At 33.2% G+C, this 18903-nt stretch overlaps 1 protein-coding gene across 1 annotated transcript in view; it reads right to left on the reverse strand.

Annotated features, from left to right (window-relative positions):
* The window catches only part of LOC114329096 (peroxidase-like), a 96441-nt gene that overhangs the window by 7187 nt on the left and 70351 nt on the right, over nt 1–18903 (reverse strand). Inside the window, exons 7-8 of the mRNA XM_028278109.2 lie at nt 10809–10965; nt 8273–8446 (exon numbers count right to left, since the gene is read on the reverse strand). Coding sequence (XP_028133910.2) covers nt 8273–8446; nt 10809–10965 — 331 coding nt within the window. The remainder of the gene's footprint in view (nt 1–8272; nt 8447–10808; nt 10966–18903) is intronic.

The following is an 18903-nucleotide window of genomic DNA, read 5'->3' on the forward strand; positions in this document are numbered from 1 at the left end:
GACAAAATTTCTTGCCGGAACATTGAAAAAATCGCGAAAAAGCGAAAAATTTTAGCTTTTTTCCGATTTTTTGCTTTAATCTCGAAAACTATTAACTTTTAGTAAATGGTCTGTTAACAGAAATTAAAGTACTTAAAATTATCTACAAATCTCACTATTTACTTTTTTTTAAGACGAACCGTTCGGGCTAAAGTACAAGTTGAAAATTGCCAATTTTTAACGGTCTCAGCAAAACCCACTTTTTACATTCCAAAACTTTATTTTTTATTAGAATGCTGTCATTTAATAAATTTCTCCTAGTATTCTGTACAAATAATAAATGTTAGTTCATAGGTATGGTATGTCTCTTGTGACAGCTTTCATGAGTCCATTACGTCCTAAGAGACCGGGAATGTCTCTGCTTTCCCTTAGAGCCACAAAGGATCAGGCACAGATGGAGTCACAGTTTCAGTTGGTGTGAACATTCCCTTCGGATCTTGATTTCTGATAAACCTTGAGGTTTCGTCCTTTTAAAATGAATTAGTTGAACAGCTCCCTGACTTCCATAAACCTCAGGCTCGGGTTTCTTTTTTATTCGATGAATGGATTGCTTAGGAGCTACTGCATGTTTTGGCATGTACGTTAAAATCAGCGTTATCGTACACCTGCTGTGTAAAGCACGGCAGGTCATCTTTTTGCGGATCGCCTGCGAATGCTGACACTTCCAGGCGAACAGCTTCTGTATAGGATGAACAAAACCCCAAAGAGGAAACTACATCAACCTATTTTCTTGAGCCGTACTTTTTCTAGAGAAAACGGCCAACCCTGCAAGGAATGGTGAGACCAACTACCCGGACCTTACTGCCGCTACAAGACTTTGAGCAACCGTGTTGCTTATCTGGAAGTGTCAGCAATCGCAGGTGATCCGCAGAAAATTGACCAGCCGCGCTTTACACAACAGGTGTACGAAAACGCTGATTTTAACCCTCTCTATGCCAGGGCCTTAATTTGCATGTTGGTCTCTCAATCCCAAAGGTTTTTTCATGCTTAGAGTCCCATTGCCTTATACAGTGTGTCCACGTATGGGGTGCCCAAGAGGAAAAACTTTTTTATTTTCAATTTTAGCGAAAAATGTCATTCTTGATAAAAAGTTTTGCTTGCTTTAAAACTCCATAAAAGGAAATAAAATTCAAGTTTTTCAAAACCTGCTTAATTTTGTAGCCAATTTTATGTAAATTCGTAACAATAATCTATGGTTTATTTTTTAACCAGGAGGAGTAAACTAAAAAGACAGATTCACACCCAAGAAAGTCACTAGAATAATCACCAAATAGATCTTCTTTTTTGGTTGATCATGTCGGCCCTCGACTGTAATCCATAAATATTATATTAATACGTCGTTAAGAGTTCTAAAAACAACTGCTTTTTATAGCAGACTAAAAATCTACAAATTAAAGGAATAACGCAGAAAATACAAAAAATCGCCGATATAACTTAATTAACCTATGAAATGCCAATTGTGTCAAAATTTGATAAATTTCATTAGTGTCACAATTTTATAACAATTGAGTAAACTTGCCTGCGGTTGGACCAATTACAAACAAGCATTACAGCGCGGTAAATTTGAATCACTTCTCTTGGTTTAAAAACAAACCATAGTGTTGCTAAGCTACAATGTAGCTTAGTAAATGTCAACTCCGATAAATAATTTGCCAATTGCCATTTTTTTCGACAATGTTAAACGTTCAACAAAGAATTTATCTGTCATTTTTCAAATAAAAATTTAAAATTTTTGTCGAAAAAAATGACAATTCGCAAATTATTTATCGGAGTTGACAGTTACTAAGCTACATTGTAGCTTAGCAACACTAGATTATTGTTATAACTTAGCGCAAAAATGTATAGGGATTTACATAAAATTCGCTACAAAATTAAGCAGGTTTTGAAAAGCTTGAATTTTATTTCGTTTTATGGAGTTTTAAAACAAGCAAAACTTTTTATCAAGAATAACATTTTTCGCTAAAATTGAAAATAAAGAAGTTTTTCCTCTTGGGCACCCAATCCGTGGACACACTGTATATACGTTGAATATAAATAAACAAATAAATGACCAAAACATGTTTTTTAATGAGTTTTTTTAACCAACTTAAACGTTTTCTTTTCAAAAGTATACTCATCAGAGAGCAAACCAACTTGAAAAAATGTAACTAACTTAAAAAAGATAATTTAATGTAAATTAACATTAAAATTTTTCTTGTGTGGTACTCCTCAAAACGTGACACTACGCAAAGGCCGACTCCCCATCTTGCACACATGTATCTCGATTCGCTTCTTTTTTTTTCTGGTCTTTTCTGTGGCTACAAACGCTTCACCTTCTAGCAGCTACCTATAAGCATTGCCACCAGTGCTACAATATAGCATATATCTAAAATATGTGAACAAATATATACGGCAATGGGTCCGCATGACCTGTCTTAGGTGCCAACATTGTGAGGGTTTGGGAACAATAATCTAACATTTTTGGATATATTTCTACGGCATTGGGACACCAATGAGTCTAAAATTTTATAAGCAACGCATATTTTCGGCTTTGGTAAATTTATACCATAACACCTTGAACGTATATATACGGCGGCTGGGAATACAGACCCACTTTTTCAAAAACATATATATGCAGCGTTGGGACAGAAAGGGTTAACGTACATACAATCGACGGATACCACACTTTTTACGTCATGGATGGCATTTATTGTATTGCACCAAAACATGCAATAGCTCCTAACCAATCCATTCCTCGGCTAAAAACTAAACCCGCACCTGAGGTTTATGGAAGTCAGAGAGCTGTTCAACTAATACATTTTGAAACGACAAAACCTCAAGGTTAATCAGAAATCAAGATCCGAAGGGAATGTTCACACCAACTGAAACTGTGACTCCATTTGTTCCTGATCTTCTGTGGCTCTAACGGAAAAGCAGAGTCATTCTCGGTATTTTAGGATGGAATGGATTCGTGGAAGCTGTGAGAAGAGACATACCATATTCATATTATGAACTAACATTTATTATTTGTACAGAAAACTAGGAGAAATTGATCAAATTCCAGCATTCTAATAAAAAATAAAGTTTTGGAATTAAAAAGTGGGTTTTGCCAAGACCGTTAAAAATTGGCAATTTTCAACTTGCACTTTAGACCGAACTGTTCGTCTGAAAAAAAAGTAAATAGTGAGATTTATAGATAATTTTAAGTACTTTAATTTCTGTTAACAGGCCATTTACTAAAAGTTAATGGTTTTCGAGATTTGAGCAAAAAAGCGGAAAAAGCTGAAATTTTTCGATTTTTTTGCGATTTTTTCAATTTTCCGGCAAGAAATTTTGTCCGCAAACCTCATATTCGGATTCAGCAGCCCAAAATCCATATACAATGAAAGAAATCAGAACTACCCCAAAACTTTCCCACTAGGAAGCTCGTAGAGTACAAATTCACTGAATCATAAATAATTACATTCAAATACTTAATAGGATTTGAGGACGATCTATCAAAGTAGCAACAGAGGAAAAACCAATACATTGAAGCAAAAGCTCAGTAAGGTAAACTAAACCAAAAATGTAAATACATAAGAATTTAAAGACGAGCAAGAATAAAAAATGACAAAGGAGAAATCTGTGTCAACATAAATCAAATGAACAAACATTAAATTACTTGGAATATTTTTCCCAGGCTCAAGAAAAACATATAGCAGAGGTCCCCAAACTATTTTTTCTCGTAGACCACTTTAAAAAATTTACTGGTTTTGGTGGACCCCTGGTTAACCCCCCCCCCCCCCGGGAGGGGTAAAAATAAGACATTGAAGATCGGACCGTCTTTCTCTTCTTCTTTTTTTCTCAAAATATATATATTTTAAGCGATTTTATAGTGATTTGGAATTTATTTAAACAAATTTGCATTTTTTATCAATGTATCAATGGAAAAAATAATGTTTTAATAGAAGGGACTCAAAAATCTGATTATTAGGCATTTTAGTGTAGAAAACGTTAAAATACTGTTTTTACATTTTCCTCCATTCCCAAAATACATGTTCTTCTATTTGGCTGAAAGCTTGCCCATACATAGCCAAAACACAGCTCTTTAAGTGGTTAAAAGAATTTGTAAAGTTTTACAATACAAGAAAAGTTACATGCAATAATATCAGAGTCAAAATTATATAGTCCAGTCGGGTTAGCATTTGATCTTGCATGCCGAGCTATCCAAGTAAGATTCTATTTTTCCAATCTTTAAGAGGTCAAAAGTAGTGTAAATTTAAAAGCGCGAATGAATTCCGCCGTTGCGTTAGCCGCCATCTTGCTTTTAAAGGAGAACCGTTTTTGCTATTTTTATATTTTCTGAGTTAATTGTTATACTTACAGTAGACGCCTATATTTTTTACTTTGATTATTCCACGTATTTTTTTTGTAGTGTAAAACTATACAAATTATTTTAAATACTTAAAGTCCTGTGTTTTGGCTATCTGTGGGCAAATTTTAAGTCGAATCAAAGGACACCTATTTTGGGAATGGAGGAAAATGTAAAAAGTATTTTAACGTTTTCTACACTAAAATTTTATCAAAAACTTGTTTTTAATCAAAATAACTTGTTATAATGACATTTTTGAGTCCTTACTATTAAAAAATTATTTTTTCCATTGATATTTTACGATAAAAAAATGCAAATTTGTTTAAATAAATACCAAATCACTATAAAATTTTCGTGGACTTAAAACTTGTGAACCCCCATTTTTATTTCAAGCCAACGTAGACCCCCGTTGAGTCAATCGTGGACCCCTGGGGGTCCACCTGGACCACTTAGGGAATCACTGCATATAGGAACAAAACCGACTCCAACATCTCTTTGAAGACAGTTTAGGCTTTAGACCTTTTTCCACGAAGATAGGGGTCAGAAAAAAACGAATGTCTTGATTAAGGTTTCTAATTTACAGTATTTACTATGGGTACCTTCAAAGCAAATACTTGATGTTGAAGTTGAACCATGGAATACAATCATAGATGAAAAATAATAAAAGCACAGAAGATAAGACCATAAGCGCACCTACTGAGAAAAGACACGACAAACATTTTATGGGCTTCAATGGACTGGATGACTAAAAATAAATTAGAGATAAACATATATTAAAAACAAGCTGAAAATGTTCATAACGAAAATGTTCATTATCATAACGAAAACTTTGTTTACAGTAAGCATCATTTCTATATATCATTATTTAGACTTAGACCAGTAAGGATCTGTGAAAAAACGTCTATTTTTGGATGTGAGAGGTGGCATTCGGATTTTTGCAGATAAAGTTAGGTGACATCTTCAGTAATAATAATTGACTTATGCTTCTTCTCAAATATGCCCGGAACATTAATAAAAAAATTAAAATATTTAAAAATTTAGAAAAACGTCGATTTTTTTCTGCTTTCTTTGCTTAACTTTAAAACGATTCGTTTTGGAACAAAGTCGTAGAGAAATAAAATAAAGATAATTGAATATTGTATGATATACGACCGGTCAAAAATGTCTTAACGTATTACCTTTTCTGCAATATAGCAATAAATACAAAATAAGGGGGCAAAATACGCCTGTTGGTATTCAATGTTCTTAACCACTTTTGTGGCACTTAGAACCTTAGTAGTTTGCTTAGGAAATTCTGTGTAACATACTTAAACCGTGTACCAAATTTCATTAAAATCAACCTAATAGATTTTGCATAATAAATTTGCAATCTAAATGTTTTTAAAAAAGTTCAAATTTTTTAAAATCTTTCTGAACAAAAAGTAGACCATTTAGAAGTTCTCTAATTTTTTTACATATAAAAAGGTGTCTACCTATCTAATACAATTTACAGAATTAAAATCGGATTATTTAAGGGGCATCAGCAATGTTTTAAACTTATAAACAATTTTTTGGCTTATAAACAAATAGCTTTGTTTAATAATAAAAAAATTTTTAGCAATGCAAATAATTAAAACCGGTATAATTTGACTTAAACTTTCAAATGCTGTCAGCAGAATTGCTATTTTATTTTTTAATCAAAAGTTATTCGCGTTCAAAAATTGCAATTTTTCGAATTTTTGAAAGTTTCACTGCGTTTATCTCGAAAACTATGCATCCTACGAAAAAACTTGTAAGAACATTTTTTGCTTAGAATTACACAAGAAATACAAAAAAATGTTTTATATTGCGAAAAATCGATGTTTTGTAATTCCTCAAGTTCTTTGTTTATAACAATCTTATCGACATCCGGATCAACTGTTACCCAAAAAAGTCGTGTTCTACGGGTCAAAAAACACATAAAAATCTTGGGTAAGTCCATCTAAATAAAGGAGCCCGTAGCACCCCCTCCTGGCCACAGGACTAATTTGTTTATAAGCCAAAAAAATTGTTTATAAATTTAAAACATTGCTGAGGCTGCTTAAACAATCCGATTTCAATTCTGTAAAGTGCATTAGATAGGTGGAGTGCTTCTTTATATGTAAAAAAATTGACAAATCTTTGTATGTTCTAGTTTTTGTTGTGCAAGATTTTAAAAAATTTTAATTTTTTAAAAAAAGTTTAGATTGCAAAATTATTATTCAAAATCTAGTAAGTCAATTTTAATGAAATTTTGTATACGGTTTTAGCACATAACAACAATTTTCTAAGCGAATTAGGAAGGTTCCAAGTGTAACCTAAGTGATGGAAAATCATTGAATAAGAACAGGCTTGTTTTGCCCCCTTATTTTATATTTATTGCTATATTGCAGCAAGGGTGATGAATTAAGACATTTTTAACCAATCGCATCTGATAGAAAATTTAATTATCTTTGTTTTATTCCTATACGACTTTGTTTCAAAATGAATCGTTTTAAAGTTATAAGCAAAAAAAGTAGAAAAAAAAAACGAAATTTTTTGAAATTTTTAAATATTTTATTTTTTTATTAATGTTCCGGGCATATTTGAGAAGGAGCATAAATCAATTATTATTAACGAAGTTATCACCTAACTTTATCCGCAAAAGTCTGAATGCCACCTCTCACATCCACCTAAAAACAGATCCTTACTGGTCTATATTGTATAATGGTCACTATTTAGCGTCCTATAAATGGGTATTAAAAATTTGTATGTAATATATAACCTGAATTTACATGATATATCATATTATATGATAAGAATAGGGATTCTAACTCGATGCATATGCCTAAGTCGAAAATTCGATTTTGAGAGCGGTTTCGGTTATCTCGAAGATGGTATGAAATATGGAAATGCCGTTTTCAGATTATACAAAACTACATAAGAATCCATCAGTAGATTGGATCCAAGTCTTGCAGGGGCGGCGACGCATAAACGAACGAACGAACGAACAGACTTTGCGAATTTGTAAACGAAAACAAAATGTTCGTTGAAAATAGCAAAAAAAAACCTCAAAGTCGTTGTAGGTATGACTTGTATGGCACACAGCAGGTGATAAGTGACAGTTGGCGAAAGTTGTTTTTTTGTTTTGATTCTGGCCTTCGTTGGCGAAAGTTGTATTAAAAAGAATAAAATTTAAAATTAGTTAAAAGATAAAAGAAATTATTGAAACAAAAGGAAATGAAACGCATTTAACACAAAATAGCTAGAAACATGACAGATGTTGGCCAAACTGTACCTATATTAAGTAATAAAAAAACTTTTAAGTAAAATCGTTTATAAAAGATATACATTTTTATTAAAATTCCCTAAAAAGAGTTATATCACAAAAGCAGAACTAGTTTTCGATCTGATAACAGTTCATCATCTGACAAGATGCTGACATGATAAGCCACCAAAATTGAAAAATATTTGGGTAAAAACCCTTTAAACCTGAATAGTCATGGAAACATTGACTTTAAAATATTGTAATAAACATGAGTGTATAAAATATCACATGATAAAGGCCCCGGGTACCATCTGACCCTTACTTGAGTTGGATTCGTTCTTCACATATTGAACGGTCGTAGGCAACTGACCCTTAGTCAACTTTAATAAATATACCTTTTATTAAGGTTTAACTTTAATTAATATACCTTTTATAAAGGATTTTACTTAAAAGTTTTTGTGATATATGGTTTACAGCCAGCTACGGGAAGATCTTTTTCCTTGTGGATTTGTATATTATTTGGATTGAGAAATACTAAGCATGAATTACACGATAAGTGTAGGTATAAAATATAAAAAGAGCAAAGCTAATAGTCTCAAAATTTTGAGATCATTTTCTGTGCTGCTGGAATAACAGTAACTATTTTGTTCAGTACTTACTTCTAGAGTCATAGAGTCTAACAGATCTTCAAACTTTTGAGCCCTTGGTCTCTTCCATAGCTCTCTGTAGTCGTTGTACGATGCTAAGCCATGGTCTCGGTTTCTTTGTACATCTATTGCTCTAAGGTCCACTCCGAATTTCTCGTTATCTTCTCTAAACATGAACTGAGTTACCTGAGGATAATACAATATTTGATGACATAAAAAATATACATAATATGTATATTATATTATTATAAATATACAGAGAGAATTACAAAATTATGGAATAAATTCATTTTCTCTAAATTGGACGATGGAGAAAAATCCCGAAACAGGTCGATTTTTATTTTTAAATTACAATTTATTGGTATATGTTTCATACTAGTGACGTCATTATTTATACAAGGTGGCCAAAAAGATAATTTTTGAATTAAATTAATTGACGCAAAAAGAAGAATGTATATAATTTATTTAACTCAAAATACATTGTACTGCTGTCTAAAAATAGAAAAAATATTTATTTCACAAATGAACATTTTTTTTTGCTTCAATTAAATCTCAAACAGCCTTCCACCTGCCTCTTGGCAGTGTTAACATTTAATTTAAGCGAAAAGCAATGTTTATTAACCAAATAAATATTTTCCCACCTACCTCTACCCAAAGTATACTTTTCCTGGCCTCATTGTAGGGAGCAAAGTCGTACTTTTCCTCCCTAGGGAGACAAAGTACTTTTACTCCCTAGGGAGATAACTTATTGACGCCTTATATTATATTATATTTTCTACTACTTAAGTATCTATAGATACATTTCAACGTTTATTTATAAAATACCCTGTATTTTGCAGAATGATAAAAAAGTAAATTGTTATTTTTAGTTAACAATGTTTACATTATTAAATTGAATTGTATTTGACAGTTGACAGTTATACTGTATCTACTTGTTAGTGTTAGCAAATACTATTGACAGTCAATAGTATTTGGTGTTAGTTCTCTAATAAATTTTGTTAGTTAGTTACATAGATAAATTATTTAAAAATGAAAAAATTACATTTTATTTGAGGGAGGTAGAAAAATTATATGTATAACATATGAATTTCCTCCCTTGAATGATTACTGCCCGACGCGTAGCGGAGGAAACGTCATTCTCGGGAGGAAAAGTAGCACTTTGCTCCATTGTTATACAAATAGCTATTTTTATATGGTGCTATACAATGTGCTACTCTTCTCACTACATACATACCTACATTTAAAACGAAACATTTCTCACGCAGTGAGAAAAGTCTGTCGTTGCAGTGGGAAAAGTCGGCCATTGCCGGTTTTCTATACACAAGATCGCCGTTTCCATGGTAACATGCACAATACAAACACAGTTATTTTTGTCAAACAAAATGTGTTGAAGCAAAACTTACCAAGAATTACCTTTTAAAACTGTTCAAATATAACAGTGAATTATAAGTTTAAATAAATAAAGTATATAAATATTAAGAATATTAAATACCTACATATTATGTGTATATGCTTCTTTTCATGAGCATTTTTCAGTGCGTCACAAATGATAGAAAAAAAGGTAAGTCCGTGATAATATACATTTTAGTGACATGACATTTTAGTTAAATCTGACAGTTGTCACATTTTATTTGCAATTTGGCATAAAATCAAATCAATTGTGTTTATTGCATTTATAAAATGGTATTTTCTTTGATTTGTATGGTCTTATAAATTGTTCAGATTATATTCGTAGATATATTATATAATTCGCAAATTATTTTATTTTCGATTATGGCGCCATCTATTGACAACTAGAATAAATGTTATAAATGTCACCGACGAAATGTAATCACCGACGTGCGTTTTTTTTCTGTCATATACAATTTAATGCGTTAGAAAGAAGGAACAATCGAAAAACTGTGACGCACTGAAAGATCCTCATGAGAAAAAGCATATGTATTTTATTTCAATTTATGCATATAATATACCTAAAAGCACCTAAATTATTTAATTTTGAAGTTTGAACTCATGACAAAACCGCATCCAGAGAAAAAGTACAGTGTCAACACATGAGAAAATGATATATTTCTCCATCGCTTGATTTGCGGCACTCGCCTCGTGCCAACTAACTTCTGCGCTCGTGAGAAATATGTCTTTTCTCTCACTTGTTATACAATATACTATTTTCTATTTTCTGATAGCAATAGAATGTATTTCGAGTTAAATAAATTACAGATATTTTCTTTTTGCGTCAATTAATTTAATTCAAAAATTATTTTTTGGCCACCCTGTATAAATAGTGATGTTAACGTTTATATTACTGAATAGAGAATTGAACACCCTTTCAAATGAGATACCACACGACCCTTATTCCCATTTAAATAAATCATTGATTACGTCATCACGCCCAGATGGATGACATCATTAGTATAAAATATATACCTACCAAAAAATTGTAATTAAAAAATAAAAACCTAACTGTTTCGTGATTTTCCTCCAAAATCGTCCATTTTAGAGAAAATGAATATATTCCATTATTTTGCTCTTCTCTGTAAAATACACATACCTCACTATCGTGGAATTGATCTGAAGCAGACTGGGGTTGGGTGGTGAGTCCTCTGATGAGATCGTCAAATAAATTTTTGGTTTCGATAACTTGTGGTCGTCTCAGTACATCTGTGAACCTTAGAGACTGTTGATGATATCCGTTTTCGGTAACTAAACTAAAAATAATACATAAAATATTAAGAAACAGAAGATTAAATATTAGTTCTATTGCTGTTTTCTTCATTCAAATCTAAATTAAAATTACCAGCAATAAAAAAAGATAATTCTCACTAAAAATAATTGAAAGCGACTTTGCATTCAACTATGCTTCAGAAGGGTTTCGCAAAGGCCTAGGAACTACTGAAGCTCTTTTTTCACTTAACATACTTATATAAAGGTGCCTGGACGTCAATCAAGATGTATATGCGTGTTTTATTGACTATAATAAAGCATTAAACAAAGTACGACATGAACAATTAATGCACGTCTTGGAATCAAAGAAGATAGACTACAATGACCTCAGGATTATATCGAATTTATACTATTAGCAACGAGCAAAAGTACGTGTTAACGATCAGCTGTCAGAGGAAATTGAAATCAGACCTGGATGAGACAGGGATGCGTGTTGTCGCCAATTCTTTTTAATGCCTACTGGGAAGAGATTTTGAAAAAAGCTCTTGAGGGCGAAACATCTGGAATAAAGGTCAATGTTCCATTAACAACATTAGATATGCGGATGATACTGTCATCTTAGCTGAAAATATTGGGGATCTTTAGAGGCTGGTAACCAGGAGCGTCATTTGAAATTTTGTTTGGGGGGGGGGGCAAGCACTATATATATTATACATTATATATGATGTTATGATGACTATTGATGTATTTTTTGTAAATTTCAGTCATTTTTTAGGGCCGGGGGGGGGGGCAAATGCCCCCCCCTGGATGCCCAAATGACGCCCCTGCTGGTAACCAGAATAGTAGTTTATGAGAATAACGAAAACTCAAAGAAATAACGAAAATCTCTTCATAAACGGATCCAATATCGAACGAGTCCACCAATATGCATACTTTGGAACAATGATCAACTCCACAGGAGATTACTTACAGGAAATCAAAATCAGAATAGAAAAGGCTAGAGCAAATTTTAACAAAATGAGGAAAGTGCTCTGCACAAGAGATCAAAAGTTGGGGCTAAGAGTTAGGTTGGCTAGGTGCTACGTTTTCTGGACTTTGTTTTATGGAATGGAAGCTTGGAGTCGTTCGAGCACCAATGAAAAAACTAGAATCATTCGAGCTGTGGGTGTACAGAAGAATTCTGAAAATATCGTGAACAGAACACGTCACAAAGAGGTTCTGAGAAAGATGAATAAAGAAATGGAAATCTAGAACATCATCAGAAAAAGACAATTGGAATATCGACATATTACACGTGGAGAGAGATATAACTTGCTTCAATTGATTATGCAGGGAAATATTCAAGGAAAAAAAACATAGGGAGACGCAGAATATCGTGGCTGCTCATCCTGAGAGAATGGTACGGATGTACATCAAATGAACTTTTCGGAGCAGCAGTCTCTAAAACCAGAATAGCTATGATGATTGCCAAACTCCGTCGCGGAGATGGCACTTAAAGAAGAAGATGCTTCAGAAAGTGTAATTGACTTTGCTTGGATATCCAACTCATCGCTATCACTTGTTCAGGACTTTTATGTTTTAAATGAATATAGCTCATCTGATCACTTTGCCATAGCTCTTTCTTTAAACTTAAATACATTTAACGGAAATAACTGTACTAATGGTTCCTCCAGTAATACTTCACACACTATATATAAATGGAATGAAGAACTAACATTAACCTACAAGATATTAATGGCAAACTCTCCCCGAATTCAATATAATTCTCAGTTGCACAATTCATACAATAATCTATATACTGCAATAACAGAAACAGCCACAAAGTTAAATATGATCAAAAAAACAGGATCATTTCATACCAAAATATTCTCATCACCTTCCATTATGAATGTCTTTGTTTAAAAAAGCAGGTTAAACATGAATTAAAAATATGTAAAGTAAATAATTTCTCAGAAAGCACCAAACTAAAATATGTACAGATAAAAAAAGAATACAAGACAACACTAAAATCCAAAAAACAAATCTATTTTAATAACATAATAACTGATTTAAGTAACAGCCGAAACCCTAAAACTTTTTGGTCAACCTTAAAAAAATTTCGTAGTTATTCGCCTTCATCAAATTTACCCATGAATGTATGGCAAACTTTTTACAGAGATATATACCCTCCTAAAATAATTTCGTTTATTACATATTACGATGTTAGACATCAATTTCTGGACAAATCCATAACACCTGATGAGATTTATTTAGTTTTAAACAATTGCAAAAACAACAAAAGTCCAGGAAATGATAAAATATCCTATGAGTTTTATAAATATTTACCAAATAATTGGATATTGTACATGACTTGTTTGTTCAATAACATATTTAATACAGCTACAATACCTAGAACTTGGACTGAAGTAATATTAAAAATGATACACAAAAAGGGGCCTATCGACAATCCTTCTAACTACAGAGGAATTGCTCTAATGTCTTGCTTAGAAAAAATATTCACACAAGTATTACTCAACAGACTTAATGAGTGGACAGATAACAACAACATTATTCCTGAAATTCAATCTGGATTTCGAAAACATCGAAGCTGCATTGACAATGTATTTGTTCTTAACTCAATCATACAGTCACGATTAAGGTTAAAAAAACGCAAAGTATTCGTTGCATTTGTGGACTACAAGAGGGCTTTCGATTCTGTTAGCCACAACTTGTTATGGCAAAAACTGTACAATATAGGGGTTAGTGGTCGCATAATTTTACTTTTAAGAAATATATACAATGAAGCATCAATGCAAGTAGCTGCCTCAGATGGATTCACCTCTCAACTTGATATAAGTGCCGGAGTTCTACAGGGTGAATCATTAAGCCCGATTCTATTCTCATTATTTCTCGCAGACATAGAAACATTTTTTCTCGATAGCGGGGTTACTGGCATAAACATCGGAAATAAACGTGAGACATCGTATTATTACTTTATGCTGACGATTTAGTCATCGTAGCAGAGTCTGAAGTGGAATTAGGTAAGAGTCTAAGAGCATTGGAAATATATAGTGACCAAAATTATCTTGAAGTTAACACTAGCAAAACCAAAATAGTTGTTTTTTCTAGAGGAGGCAGTATCCCAAAAGCCTGTACTTTCAGTTATAAGAACAAACCTATCGATATTGTCTCTAAATTTACATATTTGGGCATTACTTTTTCGTCTTCTTCGCTTTTTAGAGAAATGGCATATGATACCGTTCAAAAGGCCAAACATGCCATCGGAGCAACAATACCGCTCATGACAAAAACCAAGATGGATAGTTGGACATCCCGAATACATCTGCTAAATTCCTTAATTCTTAGCATAGTAACTAACTGCATTGCCATTTGGGGGTTACGATACGCCGACATACTAGAACGGGTGCAATTAACATTTTTAAAATGTATCCTTTTGGTTCCTATCAATACGCCAGATTTTGCTGTTCGACTTGAAACAAGTACAGCTAAATTTTCGCTTGTGATATTTAAACACATGCTAAACTGGCTCATTAAACTTTATGAGATGGAAGAAAATCGACTACCTAAAATGTGCTTTCTACGTCAACTGGAAATCACAAGGATAGAGAATAAATATAATTGGGCATCGCAAGTTAAAAATCTGTTAGAATTTGCAAACTGTCAAAGATCATGGAGAGATATCAATGTAGCGTTCCTAAAAGCAAACAAAAATGACTTAATAGACACATTTAAACAAAAGGTAAACCAAACTGATATGCGACAACTGAATGACTCATCATTTCTCACTTTTTATAGGGCTTTAGACCTGAGCGATCAACCACAACAGTATCTTCATATTCGAATGCCTCTACAATTCACCAGAACAATAGCACAACTTAGACTGTCGAATGAGTTTTGTATTCGGTTCACTTTTCAAGGACTAACATATAAGATTGATCCAAAGCAGTTATGTACAATATGCAATAAACGTGAGCTGGAAACTCTGCGTCACCTTCTGTTCGAATGTCCTATTTCAGTGCCGGTTTATGCACTGGGCGCTTGGGGCGGGCGCCCAGGGGCCCGGGCCCCGGAGGGGCCCGTATGTACCCCTTCCTTTTACTAATAAAAAAAGTAAAGTCCGCTAAATAATCTACTTACTTTCCAAAACAGAAAAAAAACGACGAAATACCTACGATTTCGAAATGGTCTGATTTTAAGACTGATGACTTTATAAAAACTGCGAACTTTTAAACCAAAAAGTGATTTCTTAGAACGTTATAAAAACATGTTTGAAGATGTAGAAAAAGCTTATTACAGAAGATTAAATAAAAGCAACTTTTATAGAGGAAAACCCAATGGAGGCAAAGAAAAGAGAGATTGGCTAATATACGGCGCAAGTGTTAAAGCTGTTTATTGTAACCCATGCAAATTATTTTCAATTGAAAAAATAGTTTAACTGAGTTTGGATGGACCCACTGGAAACATTTGAATATTTTGCTCAAATCTCACGAAGAAAGTAAATTTCATCTAAACTCTATGGTTACATTAATCATTGATTGGAGTTATGGACGCTGTCTTGAAAGAGCAAGTAAAATGCGAAGCTAACTATTGGATAAACGTCCTAAGAAGAGTTGTTGTCACTACTAAATGACTTGCTTCTCAAGGACTAGCTTTCCGTTGATGCAATGAGGATTTAACGAGTCATAAAGGAAATTACAGTTGTCTTGTATACTTGGCTACATTTGACTACTTCTTAGCTGAGCATTTACAACGGAATGCGAATAAATGAAAAGGTTCAGTTAGCTATCTGTCTCACCAAATTTGCAATGAATTTTTGGAAGTAATGAAATCAAAGCTTGTAGAAACTTTTGACGCTGTAAATGCTTTAGTTAAAAACTAGGGATCCATCAAACATATTTTTCCAGTTAAGCAATAACAGAGACGAAAAATTAGCAATTAAAATGAAGCCAAGACACTGCAGAATAAAATATTTGAGACAGCTCTATTGACACTGATTTTGACAAAAACTTTGGAACGAGTTAATGCAAAAGCAATACGTGAACGTGAAGAAACTGTGGACTTAAACGTGTTAATTGGAGTAGAAATAATGGCTAATGACAATTTATTTTTAAATTTGTTGGAGACGTAAGAAATATGTCAAGCGAAATTGAACTAGAAGCCAAAAATATTTTTTTTTCGAAGTCGGGGATATATGCTACAAAGATGTTACATCAGCTGTTAGATGATTTTCTACGGTAGATAAAGAAGCAGTCAAGACGTGAATTAATACTTTATATGTGAAAGAGAACTTGCATAATGGAATTACCCATTCTATAACATTATGCCAAAAGTTAAATAAATATTTATAAAATTTGGTATCATCCAGGATGTAAATATTGTACCTAAAGGTAACATTTCCCAATATTTTACCTTTACTGCGAGTTTATTTCACGATACCAACTTCTAATGCATCAGGCGAGCGGTCTTTTTCGGCTTTAAAAAGAATAAAAATATATTTAACGCCAAATTTGGGTCAAGAAAATCTAGACGCATATCACTATTGTATTATAGTAAATGAAGACCTAGAGCAACTGAATTGTGATAGTATCATCTGACAGATTGCTAATGCCTAATTAAGCAAAAAAGTGATCTAATTTTTGTCATATGTATTTTTTAGAAAATATTTTTTTGTTTGCCATGTGTTGTTTTGTGTAACTTTCTATTTTTTTTATACATTTTTAAATGTATTTTCTGGAATATCTTTACGTTTGCTAAAAATTGTGTATGGATTTTATGGGTATAAATACATGAATGTGTTTTCTTGTAAAAAAATCTGACAACGAATAGCAATTAAGGGGCCCCCAAATATTCAGCGCCCAGGGCCCGAAGTTAGGTTAAACCGGCACTGTCCTATTTACACAGCAATGAGACCACAGAATATTACCAATCTGTTAAATCCAGAACATTTAGCAAACACCCTGAATAATATTACACCCTCTACCGCGAAAACAATTTCAAATCATATATGGAATATTCTGAAGCTACGAGCTTTCGTAATTAACGAATAAAAAAAAATTAATAACGCAAACTCTAATTTCTCAATGTATTATTAGCGTACCTTAAAAAATTATTAGTAGCACTTACAAAAAAAGTATCCGAATAAGTTCACAAGTTTGTTTCTTTTTTATTTATTTATTTATTTTAAAATTTATAATGTAAGTAATATTGCAGTTACGTGTTCCCTTAATCTCATTATATATTTATCTTGTTCTTACTAGATATGTAATTATGTATATGTATGTGTATGCGGGTAGGTGGGTATAGGTGTGTATGTTTATATAATATGTAATATAGGTATGTCTATATATTTATAAGGTTGTATTCTAGAACTTACTTGCATTTTTATACTTTTTTAATGCTATTTATATCTAAGTTATTTATGTACATGTAGCGAACTAAATTTCTTGTTATGAAACTGTAAAGTTTTTATAAACAATAAAATTCTATCTATCTAAGATGCTTCAGAAACTGGGACAATCAAAAAAGCCGATTCGAAGCGTATAATGCTTCGTAGCGTATTTGAAATGTGGGTTAACCGTAAAATGTTGCGTTAAAATGTAAGACTGTCTGAACAACAAACAAATACATTCTGTAACAGCGAGGAGTACGGCAGGGAGACACCATCTCACCCAAGCTATTCACAACCCTTTTAGAACACACTTTTAAGAAGGCAGATCTAAACGAATATGGTATCAAAATAAATGGAGAGAAGCTCAGTCATTTGACATCGTCCTTATAGCCGATCGTATGGATGATGCAATAATAATGTTGAACAAATTATATCACGCTTTCTTTGAGGTCGGACTAAAGATTAACATCAACAAGACGCAAATAATGACTAATCTGGTGCTAAATCGTAATATTGTTGTTGATGGAATGGGTATTGAGCAGACTGCATCTAAAAGTACTTGGGGTATGAAATTCGGTTGGGAAGAGATAACCAGACGTGCGCGGTATATTGTAATTGCGCGCATCAGTCAAATACCTCCTGGGGTACTCTACACTCTAATACCCGAAAGTTAGGTTTGGACCGAAGGGTTAGGTCTTCCTCCTTTGAAAATTGTACTGTATAATATATAATATATATAATATATTAATTTTTTAATTAATTAATTTTTTAAAATTAACAAACTTTCCGTTCAAAACGAATAAGAAGTAAATAAAACTTAGACACCCTGTTGAGAACCCTGACCGCTGCGCGCAATTGAAATCTGCCCGACGTGCGAGCTTCCACGTCGCATAGGATTAGCATGGGCAGCGTTTGATAAACTGAACTACGTATTTAAATCGGACTTGCACATGTGCCTCAAAAGGAAAATCTTTGACCAGTGTGTGTTGCCTCTACTCACTTATGGAGCCGAAACATTAACACTAACAAAAAAGGTAGTGAACAAGATTCGCGTAACTCAGAGGGCTGTGGAGCGCCAGATGTTGGGTGTCTCCCTGAGAGACCGAGTCCCAAACGAAGAAATATGCCGTAGAACAAAAACAACAGACGCTGTCGAAAAAATCAGCGTCGCTTAAGTGGAATTGGGCAGGACACATCGCCAGATTGTCAGACGACCGATGGACAAAACGTATTGTCGAGTGGAGGTGGAAGCCGCGAGAAGAAGCACTACGGAGCAGAGGACGTCCACTAACCAGATGGGCCGATACTTTGAAGCATGTTATCGGTAACTGGATTCAAGCCGCACAAAACAGAGATAGATGAAAAGAGCTGAGGGAGACCTATGTCCAGCAGTGGACGCGTACGGGTTGACGATTATGATGTTGCCTATACCATGGACCGCACACCGCACAAATAACTCAATTATAGCAGAACTTAACGTAAAAACTAGACTCACCACAACTAGCAACCAAAATATACTGTGCTATTTTGGACATATAACTAGAAGAAGAGTTACTACTAAAAATTAGATTAGTGCAAGAGTTGAAACCGATCT

The sequence above is a fragment of the Diabrotica virgifera genome, chromosome 1, assembly GCF_917563875.1.
Source record: "Diabrotica virgifera virgifera chromosome 1, PGI_DIABVI_V3a".
In the NCBI taxonomy this organism is placed as follows: Eukaryota; Metazoa; Arthropoda; class Insecta; order Coleoptera; family Chrysomelidae; genus Diabrotica; species Diabrotica virgifera.